The sequence below is a fragment of the Manacus candei genome, unplaced genomic scaffold (genome assembly GCF_025592945.1).
Source record: "Manacus candei isolate 608988 ecotype Guabito, Panama unplaced genomic scaffold, ASM2559294v1 h1tg000076l, whole genome shotgun sequence".
In the NCBI taxonomy this organism is placed as follows: domain Eukaryota; kingdom Metazoa; phylum Chordata; class Aves; order Passeriformes; family Pipridae; genus Manacus; species Manacus candei.
This window is the reverse complement of record NW_026138124.1, coordinates 5,206,554-5,226,045: the sequence shown is the minus strand read 5'-3', so window position 1 is coordinate 5,226,045 and position 19,492 is coordinate 5,206,554. Positions and strand designations below refer to the sequence as shown.

Below are 19,492 nucleotides of genomic sequence, written 5' to 3'. Positions count from 1 at the left end.
CTTGCCTGAAGTCCCTCTCCAGCTCTCTTGGAGCTCCTTGAGGCACTGGATATGCCATAGCACAGTTGCTTTTCATCCATCAGTGCTAAAACTATTGGTTTCTTACTTCCAAATCCTACATACAGTCAAGAAAACCCTCAATGACCAGTGACAGTCACACAAGTGGCTTTGATAAAAATCATGCAAATCTACTGTTGACTAAACCCCCTATTTTTCTAGATAGTTCAGTCACACAATTCCCTCTAATTCCTATACCACTGTTTTTCTAGCACAGAACCACCTCCCTGGTAAGGAAATATTTCAAAATACTTTCATTCTGCCTCACACAGCAGGTAAATATTGTACTGCTCACGGCGGAGCCGGGAGGTCACGCTCGCAGTGTTGCCGTGGGCTTTCCAATTAAAAGAAAGGAAAAGAAAAAAAGCCTTACACAATACATCCAGTTTAAATTATTCTCCTTGTTTCCTGACAAGATAATGAATAGCATGAACCGAGTGCTCTTCTACTTACAGTAAAATGTTAATTTGATCAAAGACCAGTGGTGTGAACAGCAAAATGAGATACTTACACACACACACAGAAAAAAAAAAAGTATAACCTTTCCCTTGAAGTTCCATCAGCCAAACTGTATTTCCTCACTCCATGCTAAATTCAGTGCTGTGTGTGGTAAAATCTTCCTATGGGCGAGGAGTGGGTATTATCACAAGTAATTCTGCTGCAGTTAATGAGCCTGGTTGTGGCAGCAATCACCACGCTTGGAGCTGACATTCGTACTTGCAAGCTGCTGCAAAAGCTGTGTTTCTGAGCGTGAGATCAATTAAAACACACTGGTTCAATGTGCTTTAATGTTCTAACTTTCCAGACATAAAAATTTACTGTAAAATCTTTAAATGGCCCTAACTTCCACAGAGCAGCAAGCAAGGTTAGATGAAAATCAGGGACGTGATTCTTCAGGGCTCTGGTACCTATTTTTTTCCAACAATGGAGAATTACATCAAAAAAAGAAAAATCTCCACCAACCAGAAGAGGTTGAGTTGTCTTCATTCTTGTCTTCAGGCTATTGCACTTTCCTCTGTGCACTGAAAGGCTGCCAGATAAATGTATTCCCAACTGAAAGCCAGGCATTTACAGGAAACCCATGTTTGTATGAAAATAATATTAACCATATTCTGCCTTTATACAGCACTTCTCTGAGCAAGGATCTCAATGCCCTTTGTAAAGTAAATGTTATTATTCCCATTTTACAGACAGTGAAATCCCAGGATTAAGTGAATGACCTCATCTGCCATAAAGCTGCATAACTTTGCTGGATTCACGGAATAGTTTGGGTTGGAAGGGACCTTATAGAGCATCTCATTCCACCTCCTGCCATGGGTAGGGACACCTTCCACTAGACCAGGTTCCTCCAAGCCCCATCCAAACTTGCTTTGAACACTTCCAGGGATGGGGCAGTTCCATGGGGCTATGGCACACCAGGAGAGTGGAGCATCCAGTTCACTGCCAAGTGGGTCAGAAATAAAAAGCAAATTGTCTGGCAGTGTCTGTGTGAGCCTTGGTGCAAGGAAAGAGTCATGGCAAGATGAACCCCCTTCCCCATGGAAGTACAAAGCTCAGGATGCCTCGCCATGGGTGTGGGTACCACTGGTGGGTCAGAGCAAACCCTCCCACGAGCACCAGCACTACCTGTACTGTGTTGCATTTGTGTTGCTAAGTGAAAAGGAGAATTTATTCCATCTGCTGCTCAAAAACATACATATTTTATGGCAATCTCACTTAGCAGGAATATCTTTTCGAACCATTTTCCAATGTGATTTGTTGGAGACAGGAAGGTGCCATACCCAAGGAAATAAAAAATAATCTTGAGAACAGCATTTCTGCTAAAACACCCTTTCTTTCTACTTTTATAGCAGACACTGTTTTATGTATTTTAGTGGCAGTTTGGCTCCAAAAAAAATGCTTAAATTCACTAACCCTTCCTCTACAGACCTTAAAATCCAACACCACATTTCTGTGGAATAAATGGTACCAATCCAGTCCAGATTCTTTAATAAATGCCTCTGTATTTTAGAAAGAACAGTTGTTCTCGTTTTATTGACAACAGAAGTTTCTATACTTGACTTTCATTCCCCAGAAAAAATAAGCAGTAGAAATCTGGGAGCACTATCAGCACTGTGAAGACGGAAAGAAAACCGATGGAAACATTTTGCTTTTCCAAAGGGATAACAGAAGAAAAAAAAATTAATTCTTCTTTTATAGCTTATACAATAAAGTCCACAAAAAAAAAAAAAAAGTGTCATGTTCTCTTTCTGCTATTACTCCCAAAATCTAAGGATACCTATATCAGAGTCTGCTTTTTAACCCTCCATCTTCAGATTAAAATACAATAACCCAGGATCAATCAACCCTAATTAAAGTTCTACTCTTTTTCTTTCAAAAGTGAAAAAGCACTTTTTTTTTTTGTCCAGGAAGCCTAAATTAAAAAGCCTGTTGGATTTATTTTTTTTAAGCTACATGAACAATGTATAAAGCCAACAAACAGATTTGGATACCTCAATGACATGAAACCACAAACTTAGACTCAATATTAAAACCTTAAAATGAGCCTCACTGCCATTTTAAAAATTTAACACTCCAAAGTATTTCTGTTTTCACAACCTAGGAATCATTCTTTCCAACAGAAACCTCAGTTTTTCTCAAGCACAACTGGGTGATTCCAGATTGGTGGATGAAGCACAGAAACAGAACAATAATTTATCTGAATAAATTTGTCATCCCAAAAGATTTGTGACTTACTGCCATAAACACTTACTGGAAAGGTGCAAACTTGAAAAGGTACAGAAAAGTGTTAACCATAAATATTTGTGTAAAATAAACAGCCACACAACTGTAACTGCTGTGAATGCAGAAAAGTACACTGGAGCTTCATTAACTTCCCTGATTGGAAATTAGAATATTCTGGGAATCAAACAATAAAAAATTCAAAGATGCTGTATCCCAAACTATGATAAATCATTTATTTTGACAAGTATGGGTAGTTTAGTTTTAATTATTTATTCTTATACTTCGTAGCATATCAGAAAATATGCAGTGATTTATTGTGCAAAATGAAATGTTAATAAAATGAGTCCCTTCCCCAAACTACAGCATTATTAAATCTTCATGGAAATGTGAGGGTGAACTTGTGGGTTAGTTTTCTTGTTGAGCTGGAGAGTCAGTAAAGTGCAAATAAGCCATTCCTATTGTATTTAGCTCTATTGTGACTTCAGTCCTGTGCAGTCACACAACCTCAGGGATGAGGAGAGGGTTGGAGAGGGATACTGGACCCCCAGTTCCTCTGCTGTCTGGCACATGATGCAGTTGCATTTTACCATGAAAGCAAGTGAGGGTTATTGGCTTCAGACCTTCACCCCTTCTAAAGCCCCATGTCATGAGCTAATGGCTCCTCTTGAGGCAGGTCTAGGTGAACCAGCCCTTTTAATTTACTATTCTGGCCCTTTTTTTTTATAAAAAAAGCTCTGAGGACTTTCAAGTGGAAGGGTTACTCTTCAGGTCGCCACTGACACCCACCTCACCCTCACAGTGGGTGTGACTTGGTGTACTTACATCACCCTGAGCTCTGTCAGTCACAATGGACTGGTCCTGCCATAAATTCCCCCCCCAAGATCTTGGATTAACAGCACTGAGCACCTGGATCAGCAGCTAAGGAAGGGGCTGTCACCTCAGTCATTGTGTTGCCACCACCTTCTCCTCTCCAGTACCCACCTCTGCTCCAGCCTGTTCTGCTCAAATGAGGGATTAATTTCTCCCATGATTATGGTTTGGGGGCAAATTCAGTTTATACCTTGTGTTACTGATACAATGGAGAGAGACGGAGCTTTGCGGTCACTTCCCCTTCTTCTGTCTGAGCAGAAAATTGCAAAGCTCACTGGTATTTAAAGGTAATTATTTCCAGGAGCCAGTAATTTGTTCTGGGGATGACACAAACTAGCCCAGAAAGCTTCTGCATGGGAAAACCTGAGGATTCAAATGAGGAGAATAACTGGGAGAAGAAAGGTGATGGAGTCTGAAGAAGAATGGCCCGTGTTTGACCCAGCAGGACACCAGGGTGGGAGTCCCAACATCAGCTCTGTCCCTAAGGCTTTTATCATCCAGGATATGGACACCTGGACCAAGGGCAGTGAGTACATCCACACCCTCATTCCTGCAGAACTGGAGAGGGAAATGGCCCTGCCCACCTCTCAGGAGCCACAGAGGTGTCCTCACATACACGGGAAGTTCTGAAGTGCCAACTCCGGATTTTAAAAGGGCAGTCATAGAGAAAGGGATTTTCAAGAAATATCAGCTCTTTAAAAATTTACAGCAATTTTTTTTTCACATTTTCAGTGGAAACATGTAAATTTCTGCTCCAAATCCCAGTCTTTTGGGTCAGTGTTAATTCCAGAGGAGCAAAACATCACATCCAAATCAGCAAGGCAGTCTGTGCACAAAGCAGGAGTCGTGCTGAGCACTACTCTTTAAAGGTAGCCTTAATAATGGGGAATGAGCACTTACTGAAATGGTAAAAGGAAATGTTAATTTAACTATTAAATACATAATTAGGTTAAGTACTTGTTTCTGCAATTGTAACACTTCAGCCTGATGCAAACTCACTTTCTGGCCTGTGCAATAGATTTAATTTCTTCCTTTTTTTTTTTTTTGACTATAAAGAGGTAAAACACAGGAATTGCTGCTCCAAAGATTACTTAGATATAATTTACGAAAGTGTTTTATAAAGGTAAAGCATCACACAAGGCAAAGACTATGAGGATGTTTCAGCAAATGAGCTGAGCTACTGCAGCAGCTCCTGCTCCTCTACCAGGGAACCTTCCCTTCCCTTCTCCATCTCCTCCGAGGCCACACACTCTCCTTGTGTCCCTCATGGGGCCCTCAACACAAGGAAGACATGGACTTGTTGGAGAGAGTCCAGAGAGGGACATGAAGATGCTCCAAAGGCTGGAGCCCCTCTGCTCTGGAGCCAGGATGGGAGAGCTGGGGATGTTCACCTGGAGGAGAGAAGGCTCCAGGGAGACCTGAGAGCCCCTTCCAGGGCCTAAAGGGGCTCCAAGAGAGCTGGAGAGGGACTTGGGACAAGGACATGGAGGGACAAGACCAGGGGGAATGGCTTCCCACTGCCAGAGGACAGGGTTAGATGGGATATTGGGAAGAAATTCTTCCCTCTGAGGGTGGGGAGGCCCTGGCACAGGTTGCCCAGAGGAGCTGTGGCTGCTCCATCCCTGGAAGTGTCCAAGGCCAGGCTGGATGGGGCTTGGAGCACCCTGGGCTAGTGGAAGGTGTCCCTGCCCATGGTAGGGGGTGGGATGAGATGGTCTTTAAAGGCCCTTCCAACCCAAACCATTCCATGATTCTGATTTTGGCACTGTGGCCTCTCCCATGGTTTGCTGAGCTGCCTCCATTTGTTAAACCCACAGAAAACAAACTTGGCCCCTTCATCCCAAATCTTCATTTACTGAGCTCACTGGACTCAATGAATGGTCCCCCAGTTGCAGGAGCTGCTTTTTGGGAGGGGATGGGACTGCAGAAGCTGGAGGGGGAGGCAGAAGAGGAGTAGATGGGGAGAGGGAAGACAGAATCCTCTCTTCTGGCTTTACAACAGCTCAGATGAACTGCACACTGATAGTAATGTACAGACCCAGCTTTTGCTGAATTACAACCAAAGAAAGGGTTATGTACACAAGCAGTTATAAATTTTACCTAATTACAACAAAACCACCACAATAAAGTAAAAAAAACCAAACCAAACCACACTGCAGCTTTGTTCCAGTTAGACAGAAAAAGAGCACTTCTATATAAATATATACAGTTGATTTTAGTATGGCAGTGGGGAAATCAGAAATACCTATTCTTTAACTACAACCCCCTTTCTACTCTGAGGGAAAGAAAAAAACCAAACCCTACTGGGTAAATCATTGCTACATTGGCAAAATGTAGTGCTTTTGCAAAAATCACAAAATAATTCTACCAAAACATCTTTAACACCTACATCATTTCTAAAAAGTCTACATATTTCCAAATAATTACTAGCACTTTAATAAATATTTAATGCAGTCTACAAAAGTTCTTTGACAGAACTAAAAACCCACTGTGCAAACACCAGTTTGCTTTTACTGACTAAATAATCAACCCAACAACCTACAAATCTGCTTTGAGTTTCATTAAGGCATTAAGGGGCTGGAGTGTGTCCAGAGAAGGGAATGGAGCTGGGGAAGGGTCTGGGGCAGCAGGAGCAGCTGAAGGAGCTGGGGGGGCTCAGCCTGGAAGAAAAGAGGCTCAGGGGGAACCTTTTCACTCTGTACAACTCCCTGACAGAAGGGTGTAGGTGGGAGTTGGTCTCTTCTCCCAGGTAACAAGTGATGGGACAAGAGGAAACAGCCTCAAGTTGCTTCAGGAGATGTTTAGATTGGATATCAGGGAAAATCTCTTCACTAAAAGGGTTGTCAAGCCCTGGTACAGGTTGCCCAGTTGTGGAGTCCTCATCACTGGAGGGTTTAAAAGATGTAGCACTTGGGGACATGGTTTAGTGGTGGCCTTGGCAGTGCTGGGTTAATGGTTGAACTGGATGAGCACAGAGGGCTCTTCCAGTGGAAATGATTCTGTGATTTGTATTTGTCCAATTTACCAAGAACTAATGTAAAGGCCAAGACACTTGCAAGACTTGACAGCTGCACCAGGGGAGGGTGGGGGCTGAAAGCTGATCTGGCAAAAGGAAAAAGGCAAAACCAAACAGCAGCTGGAGGAGGGGGTTCATTTTCAACAGGAGCAGTGGCCTGGTCTGGCTCCCACAACCACTGCTGACAGCACAGGGCACCCAGCAGGACCACACGGAGGGGAAGGAGCTGCCACAATTCCTCCTGGCAGTGAGCTGCTCTTAGGTGAGGTTCAGCAGGATTATAAATCCATAACCTGAGAGATTTAAGATTGTAATCTCTGATCTTACCTGACAGAGGGTTTAATGAATGTCACTGATAAGCAAATGCCTGGTTGAGGTTTCCCTCTGTGAAAGCACCACCCGTTGTGTGTGTGACCTGTGAATCCTGCCTGTCCAGGAACATCTCCTTCATCACCTCAAACAGACACCCAAAGCACAGACTGCACCAGAAGGACACTTGGCTCGGGTGTTGGGTTTGGATTTTTTAAAAACTTATTATTTTAAGAAGTCCCATATGATTGTGCCACTTTGTCAGGAGTGTGTGCCCTGCAAGGGATGGTGGGAGGGACATTTATGCCAAATTAGCATCTGCAAATCAGCATCTGCAGGAACAAATGACTCAATTCCTTCCTTGTCCTACACGGCAAAGTCTGATCCAAGCCTTGCTAAAAATTAATGCACCAATAAAATATGTCAGAAAAGGAAGAGAAAAGAAAACTCTGGAGAAGTCCATAAAAGCTGCAGCCCTGCCACAGCCACAGGGCAGAGGCTCTTTAATTTGGGTAAACCAGTCACTTGAATGTCTGAGTAGGGACCAGCATGATGGATTTAGAAACATAAAGCCAAGAATAACTACAGTGGGAAATGTAAGTTTAAATTATTAGAAGGTAAATATATGGGAAGCACCACTCTACTGTGCACACAATCCTTGCAGAGCATCCCTAAAGAGCTGTATTTTGCTCTAAATTTGCATATTTTCTTACTCTACACAGTTATGACTGCTAAGTGCATATAAAAGAACTGTCATGAAATCCAAAAGAGAATTAAAAGAGAAAAATCAAAGTCACACTCAGAATTTTATGGAGGACTCATTTAAAATCCTACCTGATTTGCTCTTTCAAGGTCTGTCATGATCATCTCGATTTCATCAGCCCTGGGAGAACAAGAGAGCAGAAGTTCTGTTATCACATGGAGAACACCTGCTACACAAGTTTATGCACGGTAACAATTGCAACATTCACACAAACAATAACCATTTTCAATATTTATTTATCAAAGGACCCAGTAGGACTGATCAGCTCATCCTCTGACTGGTGGAATCCTCTTGGGTTTCAGCTCAGTGGCCTGGTTTGCAAGGCTCCAATTCCTTTGCTTGTTCCCTTTTTGCAATGAAATAGGCATATTAATATCTGAGCATATTCATTTGATCTTTGAAGGTCTTACTCCCCAAAATTCTGCACAAGGGCAGTGGCATCTTTCCAACACATAAAGGTGCTTCACAAGTGATAATTATGGGAAAGTCAAAGACTGCAATTCTTCGGTCAACTACCATATACACATACACAAAAGTAGCCTGTTACTCTTCTGTTTCAGTGTGCCTGGAAGTTTGGTTCTAAATTTGGCTAAAAAAAAAATATCAGGAGGTCAAAGAGACCAAGAAATTTCATTTTACATTATGCGGAAAAAGAGGTTTTTTGACACAGATTTATCAAACTCTAAATTTAGACTCTTAATGCACTTTGTAAAGCTGAATAAAAAAGTCAAAGGGTTGAAAACTATACAAACAGTCAAGGAAAAATAGTGTTAGGTGGCAGCTCCCAGACCTGACCCCTTAAAACATGAGCATTTCTAACACTTCACTCACACAAATGGAGCCAACCCTTAAGCAATCTTTTCTTATCTTCATGCTGAATCGTGGGCAAATATTTCCCACTCAGGCTCTCACCTGGGAAAGGTACCAGGGACAGGGCTGACAGACCTCAAGAATGTTCTGTATCAGTATAATAAGACATATTATTCTCCCCAGACATTTTGCCTGTCTTGTATCCCTGGACCATATGGAAGCAATAAACACTGTCCTCATCTCCTCTGAACAGCAGCTTTACCAGCAAGTCCTTTTGCAATCTGCCAACACCATAATGTCTGGTTTTTGTTTTTAATCTGTAGCAGATCATTATCAGTAAAAGCTGTGAAATGCTGGAATTCCCTTCCTCTGCCCATGCAGAAAAGTCAGGGTTCGTTTATGTGCTGATTCCCACAGAAGATCCATTTCCCTGTGCAGGTGTTTGTTAGGAAAGATCGTTAATTGAAGTATGTCAGGGTTCTGGCACTGGATCATTACACTGAATATTGACTTACTCTTCAACAATATTTTAGATTTCTGTGTGTACACTCAGGGAAATACAGTAAAAGATCATAATAAGTAAATGTGCATGTATATAAATGAATGGAAAATTATTTTTAATTACAGCCTTTAATGTTGTCGGGGTAATATGAACTGCCTTCTGAAAAAATCTTCTGGACAATAATGGAAAACAGATTAACATGTGTTTTCTTGGGCAGGAGAAGCTAATGTGCTCTTAAATGGGAAAAAATCCTGCACAGGATGTTTTGAATTAATAATAAATAATGGCCATTACTTACTGAACTGAACAACCACTGTTTGGGCAAAGAAGGATTGAAGGGAGCAGCCCAGGGACCGACCTGGAGAGGTTCATGTCAGCCTACAATAACACCTTCCATCTCTTTGGCCTCTGTAGTTGTGAAACATCTTTTGTTTTAGACTCCAGGCCCAAAATACTTATGAATGAACCCACAAAAATTACAGTATTTCCCATGGAACACACATCCCTAAGACCATGACCCCCACCCCCCTGTATATCTGTAACAGATAAGAGGGAAGAGAGCATCCTAATGTACCAAAAAGATGTTCCCCAGCATTTCACAAATATTTTTAGCCAGGATAGTTTAAGGATCCTCTTTATACAAACTTATGCATTCAGGTTGAATTTATGTGTGAATGCCCCAGGTTATATGGAGCCAGCAAATGATGTCTGGATTATGTCACATCCCTCCCAGATCAGAGCTGGGAATGTCCCACCCCGGCACACCGGCCACAGCTCCAGCCAGTCCTGCTTCTGCTCCCTTCTCTGTAGGGTTTGAAGAATAAAATCCCTGCCTTTCCTCTCAAACAGGGGGTGCCAGGTATCAGCCAAAGGTCTGGAACACTGAAGAATCTGAGGAGAGTGAAAGACTCAGAAGCACAAAGCCCTCAGATAGGGAGAGGAAGAGCTTTGGGATCAGAAGAGCGAGGTTTCAGTCCAGGCAAGGAAACACTTCTTCTTTTAGCAGAAAAGAAGGTGACTCTGACAGAGAAAAGATGAGCATGAAGGGGTAGAATGTGAGAGGGTTGGGACCCATCCAAGGACCCTCAGCTAGTGAAGGGGAGCCAAGGGTAGGAAAACTGATGGAGACAGCGAGGGAAGGAACAGAGGGATGCCCGAGGCCAGTGGACCAAGAGAGATGGGACCAAGAGCAGTAAAGCAGAGGAGCACCCCAAGCCAGTAGAAAGGTGGGAGGCTGCCAGTAAAACAGGCTGAAACACAAGATGGTGCCTGAAAAACAAGGTGGAAGGACTCAGGACAACCCTGCACTTCAAATGGACAGGAGTGTTAATACTGGTATTTGTGAGCTGTTCCGGCCGGGGTCAGGATTTAAGAGCTCTATTACAGCACTGGGATCTGCAGCCAATTACAAAAAAAAGCAACTGAGGATATAGAACACCATAAAAATGACATTTGTGCCCTTCAGCACACACAGATAATTCTGACTGAATCTAGTAGAAGTGTCAAACTGTAGCCAAGGGCAAAATTGTCCCTTTGTCCTTGTATCCAGACACACCAGCTGACTGATCCTGAACTCCCCTCTCCCTCCTACATTTTTTTTCTCCCCCCAGCTTTTCAGCACTCCTAATAAAAGGATGTAATATCTCCAAAAAATTCGAGCAAAACACCTCCAGCCTCGCAGTCTGCACACCAATGGAGGGTAATGCTGCAACTATAAGCGTTATCTTTAAGTAAAGTAATGAATTAAATTACTCTGTATTCTTTCCTAGCACAAGTGTCAACAGCATTCAGGAGAATCTTCAAAAGGAATTCAGGCTTTTCATTTTAAAAGCTCAACTACCACATCAGTAGCTGGCACTCAGCAGCCTAAAATCATGTATTTGAGAAAGTCTCTAATAGCTGCATTCACTGTTTGCTCAGCACAAGTATTTATTATAAAATAAATTACAGTTCTCACACCTTTTATGCACTCACAGAAACAACCTGCATTGATTTATTGTTTACAAAGCACCGTGTTGAATTCAGACCTGTCAGGTACGAGGCAGCTCTGCTTTGCTCACTGAATTAGTCCCACACAGGTCATTTTTGATGTATTCACCATCCACCACATTTGCTCATTTTCAGCCCTTCCTATTCTAATACTTGTCTTTATTTCAATGGAACTACTTGCCAGGCAAAGCACCATCCAGCTCTAGGCTGATGGCACCTTGTCCTGCAGCTCTGCACTGAAAAGCTGGTGGGTAACTTGAAGGGAACAATGGCCAAATTCATGGAATCACTGAATCACAACATAGTTTGGGTTGGAAGGGAACTTAAAGCCCATCTTGTTCCACCCCCTGCCATGGGCAGGGACACCTTCCACTAGCCCAGGTTGCTCCAAGCCATGTCCAACCTGGCCTTGGACACTTCCAGGGATGGGGTAGCCACAACTTCCATGGGCAACCTGCGCCAGGGCATCACCACCCTCACAGGGAAGAATTTCTTCCCAATGTCTAATCTAAATCTCTTCTGTTTTACTTTAAAATGCTTCAGCAAATCCACCATTATACAGGCTCTAAATTTCTGCCCAGAATCATCCCATGTGAACTAAACTCAGTTAAAGGAACCAGAGGTCTGATGATTTTACTTTGAACTTTCTTTGTTCCTGAAGCAATACACATCTTGTGAGTGCCTTGGTTCCCCTTCACCCCAAGGGCTGAAAGCAAGGAGAAACCTCCCAAAGTTCTGTCTTTCTTCAGGCAGATACAGAGAATGAGGGTAATTAGTAACAAGAGGACCTTTTGTTAAAATACACTAATATTTTTGGTGGTTTGCATCAGATTTCTACATTGCAACCTAACATTAATCAGGGTTTGGTCAGGGGTGGTACTTTCTTAACGCTAAAACAGATCATGAGAGAAAGAGTGGGGAAAAGCTGTCTTCAGGAACAAATATTATCTACCCTGTGTTTTTGCATTTCACAGATAATATAATCATTCATCTGATCTAGTTTCTTACAGTCTCTGTGCAGAGGAAAAGTAATCATGTAAGCAAGACAGTTCTTCAGGGTGTATTACAGCTTGTTCTAAGTTTCCACGTTTTCAGACTAAGGAATTCAGGAAATCAAATTTTAAGCTCAAGCATTTGGAGCTACAGAATCAGCAGCACCAAGTAAAAAGAATCTGAACTGTTAAAGTAGCATGACCATGAAATATTCTATTATTTCTTCTCTTGGTACTGTGTTTGAAGTGAGAAACAAAATGCATTAAAAGCTATAGATTTTACAAGACATAAGCTTTTACCAGTCATGAAACAGCCCTCAAAGCTAACATGCCACCTATAAAAAACAACTTAAGGAGTTGGAAAAAAACCCCAAACCACCCCACTTTTCAATTCAATTGCTTTCGGGAAATAAAAAGTGCAGAAAGGCTCAATTTTCATTTTGAGATCAAGATAACGGATTAGGCTTGAACAGCATAACAAGCAAGCAAATTCAAGGGTGGGTAACGTGAGAGAGGCTCGGTTCTTCTTCTAAATAAAATTAAATTGGATGAAACCCCCTGAACACCATGAAGTTATTCACTAGCAAGCAAGAAGAATCTGGACTTTATGATTAAAATCCAGTTGATTCAACTCCTTCATTTAGCTTAAAGAGGCAGAAACAATTCCTTTTTTATTAACATGACAAGTGAATGGCTTGCCAAATCTTGTGGCTACAGCCCCCTAAAGATTCAAACTTACTCAACCTTGAAGGAAACTGCTGTTGGATTCTTTATACATGGAAGGACTGAAAAATACAGATGACACTTTGGAAATTGCAGTCAGTGGCGTGGCCAAGAAACTTGGCTACCAGGGCAGATTAATACTTTGGTTTGGCAAAAAACAAACAGCATTTTTTCCCACACATTTGTTTTCTTTAAAAACATGTAAAAGTTTACTAGTCAGAGCAAACGGTCTATGGAGCCAGTGGGGCTTGTTAAAACGTTCTAATTACCCAAGCATTTAGGCAGGCAATTTCAAACTAAAAGCAGACATTATCAACTAATGTGCATTTATGTTTAATTAAGGGAAAAAAAGAAAAACCCTCCTTGTAACGTATATCTGTGATCGTCACAGAGCAGATTTTGGCCAAATTAGGTAAACAGCTCAGCCTCTCAAAATTACAGGCAGTGTAACCCAGCACTTGGCTGGCACAAAACGTGAAGAGTTATTTGGGGCATTTGGGAAGGGAAGAAAAGAAGGAGAAGGGGCCAAAGCACTAAAAAGAAGGGGGGGAAAAAAAAAGAGGGGGGAAAGAAGAAGTGCACTGAATTTTTATTTTTTTCAGGTTTCAATAAAATTTTTATCAGGGAAGGTTCCTGGGTCTGGGAAGTAATTCTGGATCACTACACAATGGCAGCATTGCCTGCAGCCCGATGATCACGGCATTCACTCAGGGCACAAGAGCATCCCAGCACCTGAATATACAATTCCATTTTTTCTTTGAGCAAACCAGGATGACAAATTTCCTACCCAAATCTAAACCTCTTCCTCAGCTCTTCTGGTAGATCCCCTCACCTAGTCTCTGCACCTCAGTGGCCTGTGATTTGTTGCCTAATTTCTAGGAAAAAAAGAACCACCAAACATTTTCTTTGAAGCTCTTAGAAAGTTTCTGATAGAAGGTAATAAAAAAAAACCCCACTAATTCTATTTTTCTTGCACTTTATGAGTATTACTGCACACACAGTTTAGGTATTTTTAGAATTCATAATGATTCAAATCCAACAAACATCCACAGAGGATAAATTCCCCTTTATTGCTAATAGAAGACCGAAATGTAATAGGCAGAAGGGTTTTACAAAGAACAAAATAAAAAGTGATTTCAGCATAACCAGCATAGAATGTCAAAGGGGAAGATCTCACACACTTTTTACTACTAAGTTCTCAAATCTACTTTTCAAATTGCAAGAGCTATAGGTTAATATTTTCTTTCAGAGCAGCCCTCTAAGGATCTTCAGATCAGATAATCCTTTTTCCAATGTCATATAAATCCAGGCCCCTTGTAAAAGAATTTCTCTGTTCAGGGATTCATAAATCCACCAAGTTTAGTAATGAATTGGGTGTTTCCTTTCCTAGGAACTCAATTGAAGAAAAAAATCCTCTCTCTGCTAAGCAGTGAAACATTGAAGGCTTTAAAGTGAGAGATCAAAGAAAGGCTGGGTTCAGGTGCTCCGGCGATTACACCACACCTCACGTGGATTAATCTGGGGAAATGTCCACTTTACATTGCCCAGGCCCCTCTTTGCAGATATCCTCCACTAAATCAAGTCCCTCCCCTAGCAAAAAGGAGAGGGACCCAATGCTTTTTCCAGCTTTTTTTCTTTTTTTTTTTGCTTTTATTAGAATTAATTCCAGTTTCCCCTCGCTGCTGCCCTCGCACCACACACACACATTCAGGCTGAAAAAATAAACCTCGTGTAAAGATCTCTCATTAAGCACACCAGGATCAAGCAGCCACGCCAGCTGCAGGTGTGATCTTCAAACAAACGAGGTCCTGGGTGCTTGAAAGATGTCAAGTGATCATCAAATATTGAGACAGGTTAAAGAAACTGCTTGTAAAGCCCGGGATGCTTGGACAATACAAGACAAGAATCATCTCGCTCATTAAGAGGGAAAAGAGCCTATAGAATAAAACATTTTTCAGTCTGTAGGAAAGCTGCTTTCCAAGAAAACCTGCACTGCACTTTGTTTTCTCTTTCATGGCTGAAGTCGGGATTTCAAGAATTGGGAAAAAAAAAAAATCATGTTTGCAATTATGAAGTTTTAAAGACAACAGAAATCAGCTTTGTTCCAGTGATACACAAGGGAGCAGTTCCTAAAGATCAGCAATGTTTTCTTAGTCATTTCTGGAGAGAAATTGATATGAGTGACACTAATTGATATGCTCAATAAAACACAAAGAGAAATAGTGAGACATATATAACTGATAACAACATAGCACCCAAGAGCTGTAACACCCATAGGGTCACACACACACGACCTTGGCACGCTTGGCAAACCAAAGAACACTTAATGGAAGCAACTGGAATAAAGAAAAGGCATATTGGTTGAATTAAAAAGTAGCCCAATACATAAATAGATGGTCCATATTTTTTCTTTTCTTACATGGCACATATTTATACATGTTGCACCACAGCCAATATGAATATTGGCTCCCCAAACTGTTCAACCCTCCATTTAACCAGGTCTTACTCAGCTTTCACTGGGATTTTCTCTCCACAAGAACAGATCTCTCATGAACATTCCTCTTTCACAGTGTGTTTTTCCTTTACCCTGCAGAGCCTTATGAGCAGTGTTAAAATCAGTAATTAGGAGTGTTCAGATTTGGATTATTTTGGGTTTCCTTCCAGCTCAGACCACTGGAGACAATCCTTTGGGCTAAAGGGGAGTTCAAAGAAGGTGTTGAAACATGAGATAATTTTTGCACCTGAAATTTGCAGAAACAACCTTATTTAGACAGACCTAAAAATCCATTTCCACCAGCTTCTGAGAGAGCTGGTGAGAAATTTGGAAGCTCACAAGCAGTGGGCTCCAGTACTGCAGGTTTTCCTGCAGGCAAAGAGAGGAGTCCCTGCAGTTCCTTTTGCTGAAATCCTTCTCACCTGCCTTTACAGGCTACAGAGAAAAGCAGAAAGGACTTTCTGATGTTTAATTTTTGATGTATTTTTGTCAGAATCCCACCCACATGAATGTCCCGAGATTGAGGTTCTGCACCAGCACCAGTACAAACCCAGCAGATTTTCAGGATTGAGTCCTCAGGGTGGGGAATAAAACCTCCAGGCTCAGGTTTAAAGTGCTCAGAGGAGCCTATTTAGACAAACATTCCCAGCTGCCTTCCCAGCACTGCCCTGGGAAGCAGGAGTCACCACCTGATCCGACACCACGGCTCTGAGGATTTTCTAACAATGTAAGATGACACAGATGCAGCAAATTCCCAATTTCCTAGTGCCTCCTGGTACAAATTGAAAGAGCTCGCTGCAATTCCCCTCTCCTGACTTCAGCTGATTCAATAACACACCAGAATTTAAACACAGGCACCCTTCCCTCTGTCTCCCTTGCACACAAAGCATATCAAACCCATGGAATTGCTCCTGACTTGGCCTTGAGCAGCCAACACGATGTCAATTTTACATGTTTTATAAAGCAACAGCATGTAGAAAGCAACTCAAATGCAGGTCATATCAAGCATGTGACCCACAGAGCAATCAAAGACTGCCTGAAACTGTCATTCAAGGTTCAATCAGCTTCTTGCAGGAAAAATGAAACATCTGTGGCCCAGAGAATTAAGTTATGTATTGCATAATTCATCTGGTGTCTGCCACAGCAGCCATTTTAATGCTCTAGTGATAAACATGTTTGATTATTTTTGTTTTGTTTCCTGTCGCCTCCATGGTATTTCTGTTTATCCTCCCATACCACAACGCAGAATGGAGATAACAAATATACAAACCAGTGTTAGAGTCGGCTGATAAGACATGGGAAATCAGCAGCCTTATTAATCACATCAAGGCAGCAGCATTATTAAACCTCACACTCCCTGTAACTGTCCTCATTTGGGGTCTTTTGGGTACACTCTGCACTTAGATTTGCTGATGAAATCATTGTTTCCCGAGGATCCAAACATTTGGATTGAGCTTTAGAGGATTTTCTATTAGGAAACCTGCTCTCCTCGTACACAAAGCAAGTTCCCTGCTGGTTCCCAGGTTTTCCATCCCCTCACTTCTTTCTGATTCCAATATAAGCAGGAGGAACGTGCATCTCACACCAGACACTGAACCCCTTTCCTTTCATTTATTCCAGAAGTGGGGTTTGTGGTCCACACTGGCAGAAACCCTAATCTAAAGCATCCTTTGCACGTCATTTTGGGAAGTGATTGTTTTATTAACAGTGCATTACTTTTCTCCACGACTTGTGAACCCTTTCTCACCTGCCCTGCACTTTGCTGACTTCCAGAACTCAATCCCTGAAGAGCAGGTGGGAAGTTTGAGGCTCTGGGTCCTTACCCAGCTCTCTGGGTATTTATTCCTGTTGCCAGGAGTTGAGCATTTCTGCAGTCTGCTCAGAGCTTCAGATGTCAGTTAATTTGCTACACAATTAAACAGAGCAGCCATCATTTGTGTGAAATTTAATAGACTTGCCTGATACCAATTTACTCCAAACAGAAGCTCTGAACTGGTTGATGGAGGAGAACAAGCAGCAGCCTCTGAAGTGGTGGAGTCAGGTGTGTTCTTAACTGGGGTTTTTTTTGGAGTTTACAGGATTCCCACAGTGAGCAAACCCTCACTGTGATCAGCAAGTCAGCACTACTGTAAACCCAGATTTGGTAGGAGCAGTTTTACCTGACACCCTGTGGCTGCTTCCTGTGATGCTCCACATGGAGGTGAGTCAGTGGATAAAATACACATCCTCCCTAAGCCCTAACCCAAACAAAGCCCTGCTTCCCATTGATTGTTCCTATAAAGCTGTTTAGACAGTACCCACTGTGACAATATCAGCTGCCCCATCTGTGCCTTCAGCTGCCCCCCATTGCTGCTTCCTCCTGCAGCATCTCTACGTCCCTCCCTGATCCCTTAAATGTCCCCTCTTCACCTCCCACCCACAAACTGTAGGAAATGCACATTATGGATGCTTTCCAGCAGCACAGGCATGGCTGATCACCCTGCAAGTGGAGAGGAACTGCTGCTCCCTCAACCTGCCACCCTCAAACGGGCTATTTGTCCATCTTCCATTCCCAATCCCTACAAGCTTCACCAGAGCTCCCTGTGCCGGGGGTTTTTAAGGCTGTTAATTACTGCCCAAGTCAATCATCAGCTTCCAAGTTAATTTAGGAGGGGAACTGATGAACTGCAAATGGGTGGCTGAGCAGGCTGGCAGTAAAACACACCACAGGCTCGTGGAAGCTCCATTTCCTTTGGAAAAAGGGATGAAGGGTTGGGGATGTACAAACGGGCTCCTGCAGCACAGGAGCAGAACTCATCAGTTTTTCTTTTACTTGAAAAAAAAAAAAGTATAACAAAGTATAAAATAAAAGCTTCCTTAAAGACCAAATCTTACTAACACTGCTGTCCTACAACTCACATAAGCTCTTTTAGAATTGTTTCTCCAAATAAATAAAATATTAAATAAATATGAAAATAAACAACAACAACAATAATGATAGATGATAGACAGACAGACAGACAGACAGATAGATAGACAGATAGATAGATAGATAGATAGATAGAGAGTTTTATACTTTGGAGATAGAGCACCTGCAACAATTTATTATTTTTACTGATGGAGATAAAATAGATAATTTAGCCAAAATTAGAAACCCTAATTGCAGGCATCTTAAGTGTCATTCTATTTTATCGGATTGGCAATACTTTAAACTGAAGAATCAGCAGGAAGAATTGTCTGTGCTTTGATTAAAGATCCTCTAAAAATACACACAAATATTTTAACTTACTTAATAATGTTACTGGAGTTTAAAAATAAGCACAAATACCTTGGCAAAGATACGGGAGCTTTTTGATGGTTTTTTGGTGGGTTATCTTTTTTCCTTTTTAGAATCATCATGTCACATCTGAAACATACTTTGGGTTTTGAGTAGTTACAACCCAAAAATGAACAATCATCCCTCATACTACACCAATGCCAGAATTTCTGTATGTTTGTTTTCTTTAGAGCAAAAATAACCTCAACAATTGGAGACTGTTCACAATTTTTACTATAGCAATATTTCATATTCCAGACTGATCTTTAGGAGCTTCTTTCCAGAGACACCCAGCATCTCTTCTCCTTAACCACAGAGAGAGCTGGGGAGCCCAGTAATTTGGAAAATCTAGGTATCTATTAATTTTTCCCCTTACTTATTCTGTATCTTTGTCCATCACTGCATGAACCTACAAAATGCTTTTCTCTAATTTCCCCCAGTCTTTTTTCAGTGCAACAGTTTGAAAACAAGGAGTGCAGTGAGAAATTCGATGTACAGGTGTCACTCCCCAGGCAGAGATCAAGGGGAAATTACTGCTTCCCACCACAGCAATGACACACCACCAGCTCCTCCCCGGTGGAGAACAGTTATCCTCCAGTGACCTGAATGTTTTTAGGGAAAATATCACAGACTAAAGGAGAGAAATCCATACCTGTTCCAGTTGTAGCTCTAAATCATTTGTTCCTTCTACCCAGTCTGACTTGGTAACTGGCACTATGGAGTGCAAGAGAACATCCCACATGGCCTTTGGAATGATTTATTGGCATCAAACAAGATGAATGTGTCCACCAGGCCAATAATCTCCAAGTTCCTATTTCTTACCATGCTGCTCCAAGCACATTCACCAACAGGCACCCAAATATGACAATATCCTGCTTCCCTACACTGCCAAATGCACCTGGAGCATCAGTGATGGACAACAAAGCAGGCATTGTTTTATCTGTCCTT

The 19,492-nt window shown here is 41.9% G+C and overlaps 1 protein-coding gene across 7 annotated transcripts in view; it reads right to left on the bottom strand.

The window, feature by feature from the left end:
* The window catches only part of CUX1 (cut like homeobox 1), a 271,261-nt gene that overhangs the window by 91,249 nt on the left and 160,520 nt on the right, over positions 1-19,492 (bottom strand). For all 7 annotated transcript variants that reach the window (XM_051809840.1, XM_051809835.1, XM_051809836.1 and 4 more), the window contains exon 9: positions 7,811-7,859. In XM_051809840.1, the coding sequence (XP_051665800.1) occupies positions 7,811-7,859 (49 nt within the window). The remainder of the gene's footprint in view (positions 1-7,810; positions 7,860-19,492) is intronic.